Genomic DNA, 15,838 nt, shown 5'->3' with positions numbered 1-15,838 from the left:
CCTGATCATTTTGTTTTCATTTACTTCAGGTCAGCTCTTGAAGGTGGCCTGCTCAGAGCCTTTTGTTGGAGGGTGTTTGGTTTGGGGGATTTTTTTAGTCTTTGTAGATGCTCAGGCCTACATTTGGTCCACACTGTAACCACAGGGCCAGGCTGGATCAGAAGATGTTGATTGTTCTCTCTCTTCACTGAGTTCACATAGTCTACACTACGGGGAAGGTCCACCCGGTCAGGGTTGATCTTCTGGAGTTCAATTTCATGCCCCTGGTAGAGATGCATAAAATCAAAATATCTAGGGTCAGCAGTCGACCACTGTATGCCTCGATATCATGAGGAATGAGAGAGGTCAGAGGGAGAACCTCCCTCTGTGTAGACAGCTAGGTAAGTTGACTGCAGATAAGTCGATTCTAGCTATGCAATTGCAGTAGCTAGATTTGTGTATCTGCAATCAAATTACCTACCGAATGTAACCAAGCCTGAGACTCACCCCCATCCCCCAGGTGACATGTCTCATCTCCAAACGTTTGGGACCATAATAGTCCACATTTTACATTGCCCTTAAAATATTTGCCATATAAACTTCTCACAACAACCATGATGATTGGCTAGTTCTGAGCTTTCCCCACTTTGGTGAGGTATCAAAAAGCTGGTTAGACATAGGTGTAACATGCCTGCCTGGGCATGTTATGGCACGTTGGGACATGCCTGCATCACAATGGCACAAGATGGAATTTGTTCTCCTCTATCTGGTAAATCTTATGGCCTTAAATATTAGGTAATGGCAGCAGAACCTCTCAGGGGGAAACAATAACTGACCTAATCATTCATCCAAAGCTCAGACCAAAATCCAGTGTATTTCTGAGCTTGGATAAAAGCTCCAAAAATATCAATTGTTTTCTAAAAAAGGCATTTAGCATATTTCTTGGTGTCACTTAGATCAGAGCAGAAATATCTCAATTCTCCATCGCAGGCATTGCTCCTGTGCTGTTTCCCATCCAGCTGCAGTCAGGACATGCTGGAAATCTCACAAATGAAAAAAAACTGTTCTCCAGAGATTCTCATTATGTTCTGAAAGAAGCTTGAGCTATTACATGGGGAATCTAGTCTTTGGGTAAACTAAGGACGTTTGTACTCTATGGCTGAATGCTCGACCCAAGTGGCTCTGATACACATCCATGGAATTGATGCAATGAACTCATCTGAGATTTGCTCATGAAGAATCTTCACAGAATTTTCCTTCCATTTCCTCTCTGTGATGTTTGAAGGGAACAGATACACATTGTTTACACATTCTTGCCAACTCTTCTCAAACCATGAACAGCCAGCAGAGTATTTGTAATAACTCCCACCAACCTCCACGTGGTGGTCAATTTCATGGGGTCTTTCCTAGGTGAATATAATGATCCAGAAGGGCTCTCCATTTTTTCAACTGTGGGACTGCAAACCCTGAGCTCATCCATACAACAGAATAGCCCAGACCGGGCAAGCTTCCTCCTGACCGTGTCTTCCACAAGTGCCCTAAGCCACCTCTGATGGAACCATCTCCAGGGAACAGACTACTGTATCTGTTGCCCTGCAGTCACTGCCTGCATGCTGTCCTGGAGAAATCCATCTCCTTGACTTCCCATCTCTCCATCTTTCTGCTCAAAGAGCCAGCAGCACTGCTAGGTAGTGCCATCTGTGAGTTGGAAGCTTGTCCTTCTGTTCTATGAACTCACAGCAGCTATTCACACAGGGATGCCAAATGGCTCTCAGACAGTTCACTCAATCCAGGCCTCCGCTGGACCACAGCTGGATGGGAAAATCACCTTTTTACCTGTACCATCCAGGCCATTGTGAGCTGTTCTCAAGCCAACCCCTTGGCTCCAGGAGGAAGGACCGTCAGGAATGCCATCACATATCATGGCTTAGAGGGTCCAGTGGCACTTGGAAAGGTAGATGTGTTAAATGACAGGTCATTAAATGTATTATTTTTGAAATGCATGATTTCACCTGACAAGCAAGCACAGCTGTTCACATCCCCCAAGGAAGTCAGTCTGAAATGCTTGCTACTATCCAGACTTCAGACTCAGGAGGCATGTTTTAACTTGGGATCCTAACCTCACCCAAAGGAAAGTTACTGGTTTACAGTATAATGGCTTTAAAAAATCCTATCAAGCATTTCCAAGCAAGACCTCCAGTTCTGTCTTTCCCACAAGATCATCAGGATTCTGTGACTAACTGATGGAATGTCAAACAAGATCTAACTTGTGTTTGCAAATACATCCCCTTTCTTCCCTTAAATACATGTGTTAAACTCTCTGTCTACTTTGCTGCTGTATAGTTTGCCTAAGATAAAAAAGAATCTCATGAACTATCTGTAATTCTAGAAACAATCACAAGAAACCTCCTCTAAAATGAAATCAGAATATATCTGGAAAAGAGGACACAGAGCCCAGGATGGCATGTGCAGCCAGGTAACATCCTGCCAAAAAGATTCATGGTCAAATAAGAAAATCAAGTCTATTTTCTTAGGAACAAACAGAAAATAACTGGTTTACACTGAACAACAAGAAGTCCTGTGGCACCTTATAGACTAACAGATATTTTGGAGTATAAGCTTTCCTGGGCAAAGACCCGCTTCATCAGATGCATGGTTTTCACTGATGAACCAACTGAACCGACTTTTGCAGGTCCCATTCTCTGCATAAATATTAATCTTTCAAAAATTATAGCAATGTATGTTGTGATCACTGGGGAGAAAGAATGAAATGTGAATTGGTCAGTAGTTATATCCTGAATAATGAGAAATAAAAAGGAAACAATTCCCATCTTGGCAATCTCTAGTTCTATGGAGTCAAGAGCTCTGCAGACTGTAGAAATCCACAGACCAGGGTAAATGTTTGCTGCAAAATTCTAGAAAAATAGGAAGAGCTCTGAAACAATTTTGTAAGTTTACTATGGTCAGAGCCAGGACTCCTGGGCTCCATTTCTATTGCTATCACTGATTCGCCAGGTGACTGTGTGATTTAGCCTTATGCACCTCAGTTTACCTACTCATAAGTAAAATGTACAGTAATGGAAACTGGGGAGCAGTAGCAAGCTACCTCCGCATTTAACTCCCCCAGCCCATAGGCCAGCACTGTGAAAGCCAAGCCAACATTCCATTCATCATGGACACAGCCAGCAGACCTGGTCTCTCCTGTCCAAGGGATGGCGTTGCATCAACTTCCTGAGCATCCCTCCCGAAACACTTCCTGCAGGGTGAGAGTGGAGGATGAGAAGACAGCCCTACGCCTCCCCTTTCTACCCCCAAGGCTGCTCTTTTCGGATCCCTTTCTCACAAGGGTGTTGCCCATCTTACGTGTACAAAGGCTGCCACCCTGGCTCCAGGTTCCCTCATGCATCATATACCTCAAAGCACAGGCGAGTTATTGGACTGAAAAACATAGGAGAGTGTGTCATTTCTCGCCATCCATCCCCATCGCAGTAGCACCTGAATAAAGGCTTTCAGCTTTGGGCCATACACCGTGCTCTCCAGAATCATTTTCCCATTGGACAATGTTTTATTTGTAGTACTAGTATTTGTTCATTGTCTTTGCTGTTGTATCAAAGGACCCCAGTCATAAAACAGTGCTTCATGGTGCTAGATGCTGGACAAATGCAAAAAGACAGTCCCTACCACACAGTGTTTACAATTTAAGTGTAACTGCCCTCTGACTCCGTCACTTCCTGCCTTCACAGCTATGCTCCCATCAGCGTGCAAAGCACTGACATGTAGCATTTAGGGCAAAACAGAAGTCCCTTGCATGAATCGTCAGTAGGAGAAAGGACCTAGCATCAGGTTTTCCTCTAATTTTTTCCCTTCATGGGCAGAATAAATTTTGTTATGTGCACCAAGGCATGTGTGGATGTGCACAACCAAAGAAATACACATTGCCACCGGTGGGTGGTTGTGGGCACTCTGCTACTCAGCTGGGCAGTGCCTACATCTCTCCTGGGTGGCCACCCAAGCGCTCAGCTTACAAGGAACACTGCCCAGGGTCCACCAGTGTGAATGTTCCCACCAGACTTTAGTGGCATGGGTATGAGCAGTTCTAAATCAGAGCACAATGAAAAAGTTGCTTCCCAGTGTAGGATGAGCTTTTCTTCATGCCAGGACATTTTGCAGGACAGAGACACACTACAGAAGTATTGCTGGTGTTCCAAAATACCCCACAACTAAGGGTAAGATATTGAACATCAAAAGCGCCCACTCTATATGCTCTGTAAGTGCTTTCTGAAGGATGTTTGCTGCCCCTCTGGATTCATTATATACAACTGTGAACAGTACTATGCAACATTTACAAGGTAACATTCTCTCCAGCCAGCTGTCCCACTGCAAGCCATTGCTGTAAGCACTGATGCTCAGCGCGAGAGAGACTCTTCTTTTCAAAGGGCAACGACCTGTGATAAAAGTAAACCCCACTGTTCATGCAAACAGGAACTTGTGTGCTACATGGAACTGGACACAGCATCCATTTAAAATTCACTCGGCTGCCCCAAAAGGTTACTGCCCCTGGGATTTTTACAGAAACATCTCAGGCTATAGAACTAAGGTCTGGATTCTGCTGCAATTAGTCATATTGAGGAATGCTCTAGTCTGTGAGCAGTCCCACTGAAACAATGTACAATTGTATTTGTTGGGGTGGGGGGGTTGTTTGAGAGATGGGGATTACAGTGAGCATGTAGGCTGTATTTTTAATTTCTGTTCAGGGTGCAAGAGGTCTAGAGCCAGGTTCTCCTTTTAGCACTCCAATAAAGTGACAAAAATAAATTAAATACGTTAAATAGATACAAAGTCAGATAAGATGCAGGGTGAGCAAAGATTCCAAACACAGTCCATAGAGATTAGTGGAGAAAGTATTTTCTTCCCCCTACCACTATGTTTAGATTGTCACAAAGCAATGGGAGAAAGAAACAAAACTATTTTTAAAAATAGGAAACAGTGGTTTTAAATCCCCAAATGTCAGCAGGGGGTTCGGGGGCAGCTGTCATACCCGAAACAACTTTAACCTGTTCTTTTGTGAATGACTAGATTGCAAGTTGACAGTGTCCCTTTAAATGAAAAATCCACATGTAAATATTAAGAAATATCATTGTAGTCAGGGCACAGAAAGTAACAGAATTACAGTACAAAACCAAGTCAACACATGAGTTTCCATCACATGTGGAAGCAGAAACAAGCAATTAAATAATTTCAGTCAAGGACTGCTAACACTGTATCATTCTATATGTACCTACCAATAAATGGAACAAGAAAACTGCCCTCAGAAAAAAGTCTTTGTTATTTAAAAAGGAAGTCTACCATGGGAATAGATGTCTTTCCTTCACCTTGTATACACATTAAGGAAGGTCTTGCAATTTATACCCTGAATAAGAGAACAGCAAAAACAAATTTTGTTGACTACAACAGCACCATGTTATTTACAGAGTATGCGGAATCTCTATATACGACATCTATGTCTATCACTAATTGTCATAATCTCTCAGAGCCTTTAAGCTGCAGAATCAAACCTGCTAGGGGACACACATACATATACACACACACACACACACATACACACCTCTGCTAGGGGACACACCCACACACCTGCTAGGGGACACACACACACACACACACACACACACACACACAGAGCATTACACAGATGCAAGTGCCCCCATGGTTTCTGCAAATGAGCAAGTCCCAAATGAAGGATGCGCCAGCACCTTGGTGCTACTGAGCAGCTAAGAAGTTTGAAGACAGACAGTTTCTTTCAACTGTAGCTCAAAGTTGTTGCTCAAAGATAGGAGAGAAACCACACTGCAGGGTATAGAGACTTGTACAGATGTATTCATGTGGGACTTAGCCTCAAACGGCTCCTTCAGCTGAAGACTTAAATCACGCTGAAGATTTTGCAAAGCACAACACACATCTGCGATATAAAGCGAGTGCACCAGAGACATGCCAGCTAAGTAGCCCAACATTTTAACCACCCCATTCTGGTGAAGAATCTGGTGAGACTTCACTCTTGCAGCGTTCTGGAGATGCACGCACTGTCACAACCTGTCTGATGCTCAGAACAGAAAAGTGCTTCCTGGTGCTAAAACAATGCAATCCAGATAGGTGCAGAAGAGCACCCATCGAGCTTCAGTTCTATACCTGCTCTTTCTTACCCCGAATGAGGACCGAACCTGGCGCGTGGCACTTCTCGCACAGCAACAGGCACAACTATCAAGAACCCAGAAGGAGAGCGCGACATTCTGCAGAGCCCTGTGCCCTAGAGGAGGGGGCATTCCCTTTGCAGGAAACATCATAAACCAAGCACTGTTCAGAAAAAGGTAGCACCTACCGTGGTGTAATGCTGCATTGGGTCGCTAATATACAGCATGTTAGTCTTCTTGGAATTTAAAAACAACTAAGAACTTTCCCGCCACAGGAGTCATGGGGTCAGTGGAGGATAGAAAAAATAAAGAGGGTATTAATCAACATGCACTAATGGAACATAAAGGCAATGGCAAGTGACCAGGGAGAGGCAGCACCAGGGATGCTGGTCTGGCTACCTGGCGGCCGTTTGTTGGCTTTCTTGCTTTTTCCATCTCCCTTAGTTCTGTCATCTGCATCTAACAACAAAACTCAGGCCCACCCCTTTCTCTCCCTCATGACTATTCATTAAAACGGAGGGCAGGCTCAGGCTTGCCCAATGATGGATTGGATTGTACCAAAAGTCCCCACCAAGGGGGAGTCAGAGGGTCCTTCTCCAGAATTAAATTCAGCTGGGTGAAATGCCAAAAAGCTGCTTGTAGAGGATCAATGGAGCTAAAAGCCACTTGCACGGCGCCTTTATCAGCAGAACAAGGCACCTACATGTGAATGACAAGTGCACAAAATGACTTTGGGATAACTTAGGTACTGTGGTTCTGGAGATGGCAAATGTAGATGTTGTCTTTATACTTTTGATCTATCATCTCTCTATCCATACACTGCCTATCCTTCTCTCTATCCATCCTTGTACACCTCATCTCTCTCTATCCATCTTCAACCATCCTCCATCTCTCTTTCTCTCTCTCTATATATATATACAGATAGATAGATAGATATCCATCCCCATGCATCCTTCATATCTTTCTCTCTCTGTCCATACCCATACATCCTCCATCTATCTCTCTAGATCTCTGTCCATCCCCATACACCCACATCTACTCTCTGCTGCAAAAGCCCCTCCACAGATGAACAGGGTTTGATGCAGCACATCCAACCACTAGTCCATTAGCTCTGGCATCCTGCTAGCAGAAGGGGCCTCCACCTGGTGCTTCAGAAGGAGATGAAAGACTCACAAGATCACTGGTAATTCTGCATGTAGGGCCTAGGTGATCAACTTGCAGCCTGAAGTGCGAGAGCACAGAATCACAGAATCACAGGGCTGGAAGGCACCTCAGGAGGTCATCTAGTCCAGCCCCCTGCCTCAAGCAGGATCAACCCCCACTAAGTCATCCTAGCCAGGACCTTGTCAAGCTGGAACTTAAAAACCTTGAGGGATGGAGAATCCTTCCACCTCTCTAAGCAACACATTCCAGTGCTTCACCACCCTCCTGGGGAAGTAGTTTTTCCTAATATCTAACCTACACCTCTCCCTCTTCAACTAGGGTTCTGTTGCTTCGCATGGATAGGCCCAGATGTATACAGTCATAATATTATCCAGCTCAGCTCCCCCAGCTATCGCATGTAACTCCATGCCACACCATTTCCATAGCAGAATTAGGCATCTCTTCCCATTAAGGAGAATGAGATCTGTTTCTTTTTGCCTGGTAGCTTCACATACATTTTAGGCATGGAACTCCACCTTTAACAACAAGCGCTATTATTAATCAGCAAGTCCAGGTGTATTGTCAGCCTCACACCCTGTGGCAGAGCAAGAGTCTTCCAGAGATGCATAAAGCCAATAAACCTGGGTCATTGTCGGCAGGAGGGAATGAACCTGTGACCTTAGGGACTAAAGCCATGTGCTCTACAGCATGAGCTAAAAGCCAACTGGCCCTTAGCCAAATCTGTAGAGCAGAGACTTCATGCTCCCTTGTCAGTGGTCTCAGTGTCTCTAAGGTTACAGAAGGATCAATTCATAATGAAACAAGCACTGCATAATTGCAGGAAATCAATGCTGTCACCAAAGTGACCCCATGTCATTTCAGTCTTCAGCCAGTGATCTGTTTTCTTTTAGTGTTAACTACCGAGCACTGGCCGAATTTGAGAGATGTGCTGTAGGAATCCAAGATTTTAAAAGCTGCTTCTGGGGAGAACATCATCAAAGCCAAGGAAACTGTGCTGGTTGCAAGAGTGTTAAATGACAGTTGAGGGTGAGACAGATTGATTCGATAAAGCGAGAACTTTACCAGAAACTTCTTCCCATCCTAGAAACAAACCTGAACCAAATCTACTTGCTGATTTGAAGGATTCTGGATAATCCCCCTCCTGCAATAACACAACCCTGCCACAGATCCTCACTTCAGTCCAGACTAGAATGAGAAACAACATGCCCATCTGGGAAAGGCCGCTCGAGTGGCAGTTATGATCTGGCAGCACCCAGGATATGAGAAACCTTCTGGCTGTGCTTCCTCTCAAGACATTTCTAGACCAGAGAAATTCAGAGAGCTAGCCAAACACTTTGAGGCTTCTGCAGACTCAACTTTCAAGACCTTGGAGTTCTAGCTGTGCATTGCAGTAGTTTTACATATTGGGGAAATATAGAACATATCCTAATTTGTGTAGCGTTTCTTTACTTTCGTGTTCAAAAATCAGCAGTGTGTTAAGTAGCTCCAGCTAACCTTTTCCAAACCTGTGCACAAGCCAAAGATCTCACAATGCCCCACAGTGCCACCAGTAAGAGGAATGTTTGCTGCGCATACAACTAAAAACTGGAAAACTAGTCACTTGCAAGTCTGCCACAAGCACCCATTTGCAAAATCTTCTTTAGATGTGTGCTGGCTCCAGAATTTAGCCTGTTGTCCTCCTGAGAAATGGAAGCGCCTGGCTCTCTGAACCAACTACCCCAAGACACCTTTGTGAAATACACTTTACAACTGGCAAGGCATCTTAATTAATCTATGGCTCAGTATCCTTGCAGGCTTCTCCATACCATCAGGAGCATGGGACAGAAAGAAAGCAGAGCCCAGAAGCCCAGGATCAGTGGAGTTGCCCCCTGATTAAGACATTGCATTGTGGGATTTTCTGAATCCACAGGGATTTCTGATACATGGTGTGCTTCTCCAAAACCTTAGTGTGTTTCTGTGCGTGCATCAATCAGATAACCATTCTCCTGCTGTAACTACTCCTGTGTGTGCAATTACCTGTCTGAATATAAAAACTGCTGTTTCCAGACAACATTATGGACTATTTCAGAAAAATAGTCTATGGAGCAAGCATTTTGCTGTGCCTGGACCTGCAGAGTCAATCAAAACACAGCCCAGTATTTGCTATTTGAAATAAGCCCCTTGATTTGTGGGAACCCTGGGGTTCTGGAGGTCACCGAAGAGGACAACTTGCACTGTTTCACCTCATTATCGTGCAGACAAGGTGGCTCTCCTTATTAAATACAATGCAAAAATCTACTTGCTAAACCTGCAGGTGCACTTACAGGGCTGACAGGTAAGTAGCAACGTGCCGGCACTCGGGTGTTCGAATGAAAACCCTCAACAGCCAGGCACACAGGCACTGTCTGGCCTGTTGTTAGGGGAGGAGACCGGCTCCTTCCTGAACTACCTGGCCTCCACCCAATAATGACAATAAAAATTTCAACACCAAACCCCCATAATCTTGTAGACCAATAACTCAGTGCTCATGTCGACACCATGACACTGTATGCCTCAGAGTCGGTCTGCTGACAGGGGAGGGCAAAGCGGGTAATTGCCCTGCATCCAGCGAGTCAAAGGAGCCCGGGTCTCAAGACTGCAGCTACTGCAGCAGCAGCAGCAGCCAGAGCCTTGAGCCCTTGAAATTGGTGCTGGAGCCCTGCACGCTCTGTAGGCGGAAGGGGCATGCTGCACTCTGGGTGGCATAGAGGGCTGGCTGCCCAAGTCTCTCCCCTTCCACCTGAGGCCATGCCCTTTCTGGGGACCCGGGAAGTTGTTGACCCCTGCTTCAGAGAGATGAAGAGCTTTAGGGGAGTGACAGGAAGTGGGATTTAAAGATGTCTTTAGTAGGAATGAAAGCTAAAGGAAGTGCAGCGCTGGTTGCTGGGTGCACTCAGGACTGGGGTCTGTCACCTGAATTGTTAGCGTAAGAATGCAGAGGTGTCAGAGCCAGGGTATCAGAGAGACACAATGGATGAAGTACTGTGTTTTATTGGCCCAACCCCTGCTGGTGAAAGGGACAAGCTTACAGGCTTAACCCAAGGAAGAGCTCTGTCAAAAGTTGACATCTTGTCTCTTTCGCTCACTGAATCTGGTTCATTAAAAGCCATGAGCTCCCACACCTTGTGTCTCTTGTGAGGGCAAGGGCTAGAGCCCATACAGTGAGGGATCCATCCAATGACCTGACGCGTCAGCGCTGCCCACTTTATGGATTTGCTGTCTTTCGTTCTCCAAGAATTCACATCACATCTCTAATAACAGCATCTTCCACTGCTTTACAAAGACTGGGGGACTGACGAGCCCAGGCCCCAGGGGATGAAGTAAAGCAGCACCATTCTCTCTTCTCTGCACATGCTTACACCAAGGCCCGGAGAGTTTAAGTGACCTGCCACGGCTCACAAAGCAAGTCAGTGGCAGAGCTGGGTATAAACCGTGAGCTGCTGGCTGCTGCTATCACTTCCATAGAAATGTCTCAGAAAAAAGAACCAGCAGCCACCACCTGCACTCAACCCATACACCACCTTTATTTCAGGCCAACAGGATCGTGTGTCTGTGCGTTTATTTTTATACTGGTGAAACTGCCACACGTCTCAGCGGTAACAGATTGCACCAGCTGCACTCGTCTCATCCTGAGCTAAGCAAAATGAGGCGGAGGACCAGCACACGCATTTACTAGCAGCTTGTTATACCAAGCTAGCACAAACATACACTGGCAGTTAGTTCTACCCTCTGCATGTGTCCTGCGCCAGGCCGTTAGGAGCCCTGCACGTTCAACAGACCATGTGCCCTGCGGCACAAGGGCAAGAGGAGCCACCCTGCTCCCCCCATCAGAAATATGTTGCATGGAATTCACGTGTGGCCTGGCTTATGTTACAGCAGGAATAATGAGAAGGGAGGGCAGAGCCACAATTAGCACTTGGCTGTCCACCCCAGCCGTCTGCCAGGCAGACAAAGGCTGCGGAGAAGAGGGAAAGAGGCCCCCAGAGGAGGGAAAAGTACGGCCGGAAGGAGACCTTTTGGAGGGAAGCAGGAGGCTGGAGGAGGGAGATTTAATCAGTGGGCCAGAGGTCTGAGCACTTGCCCGAGTGCTTAATGTGAAAGAGGGGAGACACCCAGGAAACAAATCCTGTTTGGCAGGGGCGTTTGGACACGCTAATCTCTGTGAAGGGCACGGCAGAGCCACGGGGAGTGAAGAGTTTTAAGCGAGACACAGCAGAGCTCTTCTGTGTGCTGTGGCTTACGACTAGTAATGCTTCGCACCTCTCACTGCCTCTGGGTGGGGGGGGGGCTGCCATTCAAGGTGACAGACACAGGGATTCAGGCACAGTGATCTGGTCAAGAACATACACAGGGCCCAGATCTCCACCTCTCCCTGAGATTAAAGCAGGGCTGAGGTGCCGAGAGAACCAGTAAAGTGTCCAAAGGCATGTTTGTGAGTCACGCTCTGTGCTAAGAGTTAGGGGACTGGTGGCTGGAGGTTTCTTGCTCAAGAGGAGGGTAGGAGAGCCAGGGATGTGACCCCATCAGGGCATGATGAGGGAAGCACTCTGATTCCTCTGCAGCTCTCAGCCAGGGGGAAGCAGCTCATGGTCGCATCCCGCCACAGCAAAACATGAGCAGTGACAATCTCGTGAACACTAGTGGAGGCCTTTAGGATGTGGTTTGCCTGAACCAGCCCTGCTTCTGTAACCCACACACCCACTGGGGCTGGTTCACTGTCCCTGGTAGTGGTACTTGGACCACTTACAGAGAGCGAATGAGTCTCCTCTACCAGGCTTGCTGACAGGGGGAAGGAGGGGGAATCGCCCCCAGGCCTGGTATTTCAAAAAGGCCGGGAGCTCTCGCTACCGCCACAGCTCCAGAACCCCTTGACACACCACAGCGCGCTGTGTGCCACTCCGTAGGCAGCTTGGGGAGCATAAGGAGTGGGATTGACTGCCCAAGCCCCGCCCCTTCTGACTTTGGCCACACCCCTTCTGAGATGGAGAGTCAGACTCCATTCCCCTCTTGCTCCCGGGCCTGCAGCACCTCTTGGCACCACTGTCTTAGCTCATTGGCAGCTGGCTTCAGCTCCAGCAGTAGAGGCCCCTGCACTAAGCTCTACAGGTCCCAGGTTCCGTCCCGCCTGCGTACGTGACGCTTGCATTTTCTGCAGATCAGTATGTGGATTAGTGGACAGCATGGAGGAAAACAGACCTATGGAGCCATCAGTACCACGCGAATGCAGCCAAATGCTAGACAGAGCACATTGCCCAGACTACACAAGGTTGCATTAACTAGATAAGCTGGACTGCACAAGCCCCTATGTCCGCATTAGCCCATGACGTATGACCTGGAGACCATCTGAGGCCCGGGACCACCTTCAGGCGTGAGATGTTCCCTCATCGAGGCAGCAGGCTTGTTGGATGTTTTCCTCCACAGCAGCAATCACAATCCACAATCCTCCCCATTAAACCTTAAAACCTGTATTTAACTAGCATCTCTCATTAAAACTTGCCTCGACAAAAATACGCCTGAAGCCCTAATCGGGTGAGTTGTCTAACTGCAGTAAAACAATGAAACTTAATGGGACAAATATTTTACTCTATCGGGGCTAGAGTCTGGCACCTTTACTCACACTTGGCAGTCCCCTACTCCAGAAGTAGCACTCACTGAAATAAATGGAGTGACTTTCAGAGTAAAATATTATTCAGGGTGAGCCAGGATAACAGAGTTGGACTCACACTGTCTTTGCCACCTCCTGGTTTAGTTGGGCAATCGCTGGTGGCATACAAAGGCTGACACTTAGCAGTCAGCTTCACTGGATATGTAAGGTGTGAACTGTACTTGCTTTGTATTGTTTTTGGCCCATTCCTCTGCAATGCAGAATCAGGTGGGAGTTGCTTGCTCAGCCCCAGGCAGAGTTGGGCTCTTTGCTGGGAGGCAGGAGGAGAGCTGGCTGGATTAATTTGTGTTCTTGTGTACATCCAGTCCTCAGGATAAACTAGCATGAAAGGTACAGCCAACCTGGGTCTCCTTCGGCTGACTAACCCTAAAGAGGGCCAGTTGCTGCCAGTGTAGCGCCAGAAGCATTTCCTTTTCAAATTCCTGCTCCCCTGTTGCTGATGACAAGGGTCTTTTCAGCCAGGAAGATTCTGACTGAGGCTCCAGTACTCCAATGGACTCCAGCTGATTCCAGGGCCTGGCTTCAGGGTGGTGCCTTGCAGGCTGAGGGATTTGTACTAGCACAACTCATCACAGGATTGTGCACCAAACCCATGCTGTAGGAGGGGCAATGGGGAACCGGACAACACACAGTGCTAAGAAGTGCGCAAAGTCAAGAAATGGAACAAAAGCACAAAGAAACTCATTTCCCCCTTTCCACCTGTGTTTTCCTATAGCAACCTTGTGTGTTACTTGTAGCACAGAAGGTACAAATATTGCAGAGCACAGGGATACTCAAGTTGATCATGTCCCTTAATGCTCTTTAAAAAGTCTATTGATTTATTGCTAAACACGGCCTATGTAGCTAGATGTGAAGATCTGGAGATTCCAAATGCAATTGTTTGCTTTTTGGAACAGTTCTTGTCCCTTAAATAAAGTGTCTTTGGCATGCACTGGCCTAAGTCTCCATTCAAGCTGTGTGTTATGTCTTATCCCTAGCAGGCATTCCCTGCACATATACTAGGACACTTGGCTCTGGTGCATTTTAGAAAAGAGTAGAATGACAATAAAACCTGCGTATTACGGATCAGAGACGCTAACAACTTCATGAGAGGAACTAGCTGAGAACACAGAGCTGGTGCTTTACACACCTCTGCTCAAACAAATTTACTTTATTCCCGCCATTGTTGTGAAAGTTCCTAAATAACAAAATGAAGGGTCTGATTGTACAAAACTCCTTACGCACCTGAGTAGCTTCACCAGCTACGTGCATGAGTTAGGCTGAGCTCACTCAAGTAAAGAAATGCTGTCTCGGGCATTAATTTGGGTGAGCATGGAAAAATTCCCTGGAAGCTGCCCTTGTCAGAAACAGAGCAAGGGAATCAGAAAGCAGAGCCTACATTGGCCTAGGAAGCTTCTGTTTTATTTTGCTCTCTCTCAATTTAGAATCAATCACACCGAACCAATGTTTAAAACCCTTTCTCCCTCTGAGACGTGGCATCTCTTTCCTTGCTCTAACCCAGACACTTTACACAGGCAGCTCCCGGAAGACTAAGAGCCCAATCTGGCTCTCAGTAAGAGCCATAGCAACACGCCCCTTCACTTCAGTAGGAGCTGGAGTGGGCCCACGGTGGGGTTGGCCTGTCGAATAGCTTACAAATGACTTTTACCATACAGCATGTTTCTACTTGAACAATTACAGGCTATTTACATTGTTAATAGGCCCTCGCATGGCTCTCTACCTTCATTATATCAGGGAGCCTGTGTCTTGCGTGTTCCAGCAAGCAGAGGCATGACACTGGTGTCTCCCGGCAGCTCCTATGACTGATGCACTTTCAACTATTTCAGCTACAATAGCCCCTCCCTCAACGCTCCTCCTCTCAGGCTTTTGATTTCAGCCTGTTGCTCTAAGGGGGATACTTTGGGGTACAATCAAAAGCTGCTCCTCCTGAGTACACAGATGGAGGGAGTCCTCCAGCAAGGGGCTAGGCTTGCCCTGTGGTTTAGCCAGCTCTTACTATGGACAAAAATCAAATGGGGATAGCCCCGATCTATCGATAGTGCGATACGAGAGACAGCCATCCTCGGGTCAAGCTGACAGCCCCTTGAGCCATCCAGGCCCCCGGGGGGAAGCAACTTCTTATTTCAAAAGAGTATCTTGTAACCTGAAGGCACTCACCATGACTGACTCATTCATACTCCTCATCTGGAAGACATCCATGGTGACTTCTGTTTGGTTGGACACCTCGCTGCTTCCTGAATGACTGGATGGAGGTAGATCAAAATAGGTGCTGTCTGGTTCCCTGAGAAAAGGAGATGACACGCCATTAGCTTCCCAGCTCCCCCATGCAGCTTCCTCCAGCCCACCCAACACTCAGCTTTCCCTTGAACTGTGACTGCCTCCAGCCTGTTAGTTCCGTAAGACAGGGCTGTCCCCTGGAGCACATTTTACTGAGACAAATTTTCTTCTCTGATGAACCAACAAAGCACAAGCTTCGGCGGACTTGGACGTTGTTTGTTGCTCGATTGATTAGCTAGACAGGACATTTCTTGTTTGCAGGGATGGAATGGAGGAGAAAATGAAATAGAACATAGTCCTTCTTCCCTGTTTAATCAGGGTGTGAAGTACGGGCCAGAGAGGCTGCAAAGGCCTTGATGCAATTAACAAAATGATGTGGTCATAACTCTGGAAGGCTCATTTCTTCATCAAGCAGAGCCTGAGGGGAGGTGTACACTGCAGCAGAAGGTCAAACTGAGGTACACAATTCTAGGTATGTCAATTACAATGCTGGAGTTGACGTACCTTAATTTGGGCTTCCGTGCTGTCTCCACTAAGGGAGGTCACTGGG

At 46.8% G+C, this 15,838-nt stretch overlaps 1 protein-coding gene across 1 annotated transcript in view; it reads right to left on the bottom strand.

The window, feature by feature from the left end:
• TP73 (tumor protein p73) overlaps positions 1-15,258 on the bottom strand; it is a 65,899-nt gene extending 50,641 nt beyond the window's left edge. The window contains exon 1 of the mRNA XM_075018037.1: positions 15,169-15,258. Coding sequence (XP_074874138.1) covers positions 15,169-15,210 — 42 coding nt within the window. The 5' untranslated portion in view covers positions 15,211-15,258. The remainder of the gene's footprint in view (positions 1-15,168) is intronic.
• Positions 15,259-15,838: the final 580 nt, after the last annotated feature.

Source organism: Carettochelys insculpta, chromosome 23 (genome assembly GCF_033958435.1).
Source record: "Carettochelys insculpta isolate YL-2023 chromosome 23, ASM3395843v1, whole genome shotgun sequence".
In the NCBI taxonomy this organism is placed as follows: domain Eukaryota; kingdom Metazoa; phylum Chordata; order Testudines; family Carettochelyidae; genus Carettochelys; species Carettochelys insculpta.
This window is presented reverse-complemented; position numbering and strand designations above follow the sequence as displayed.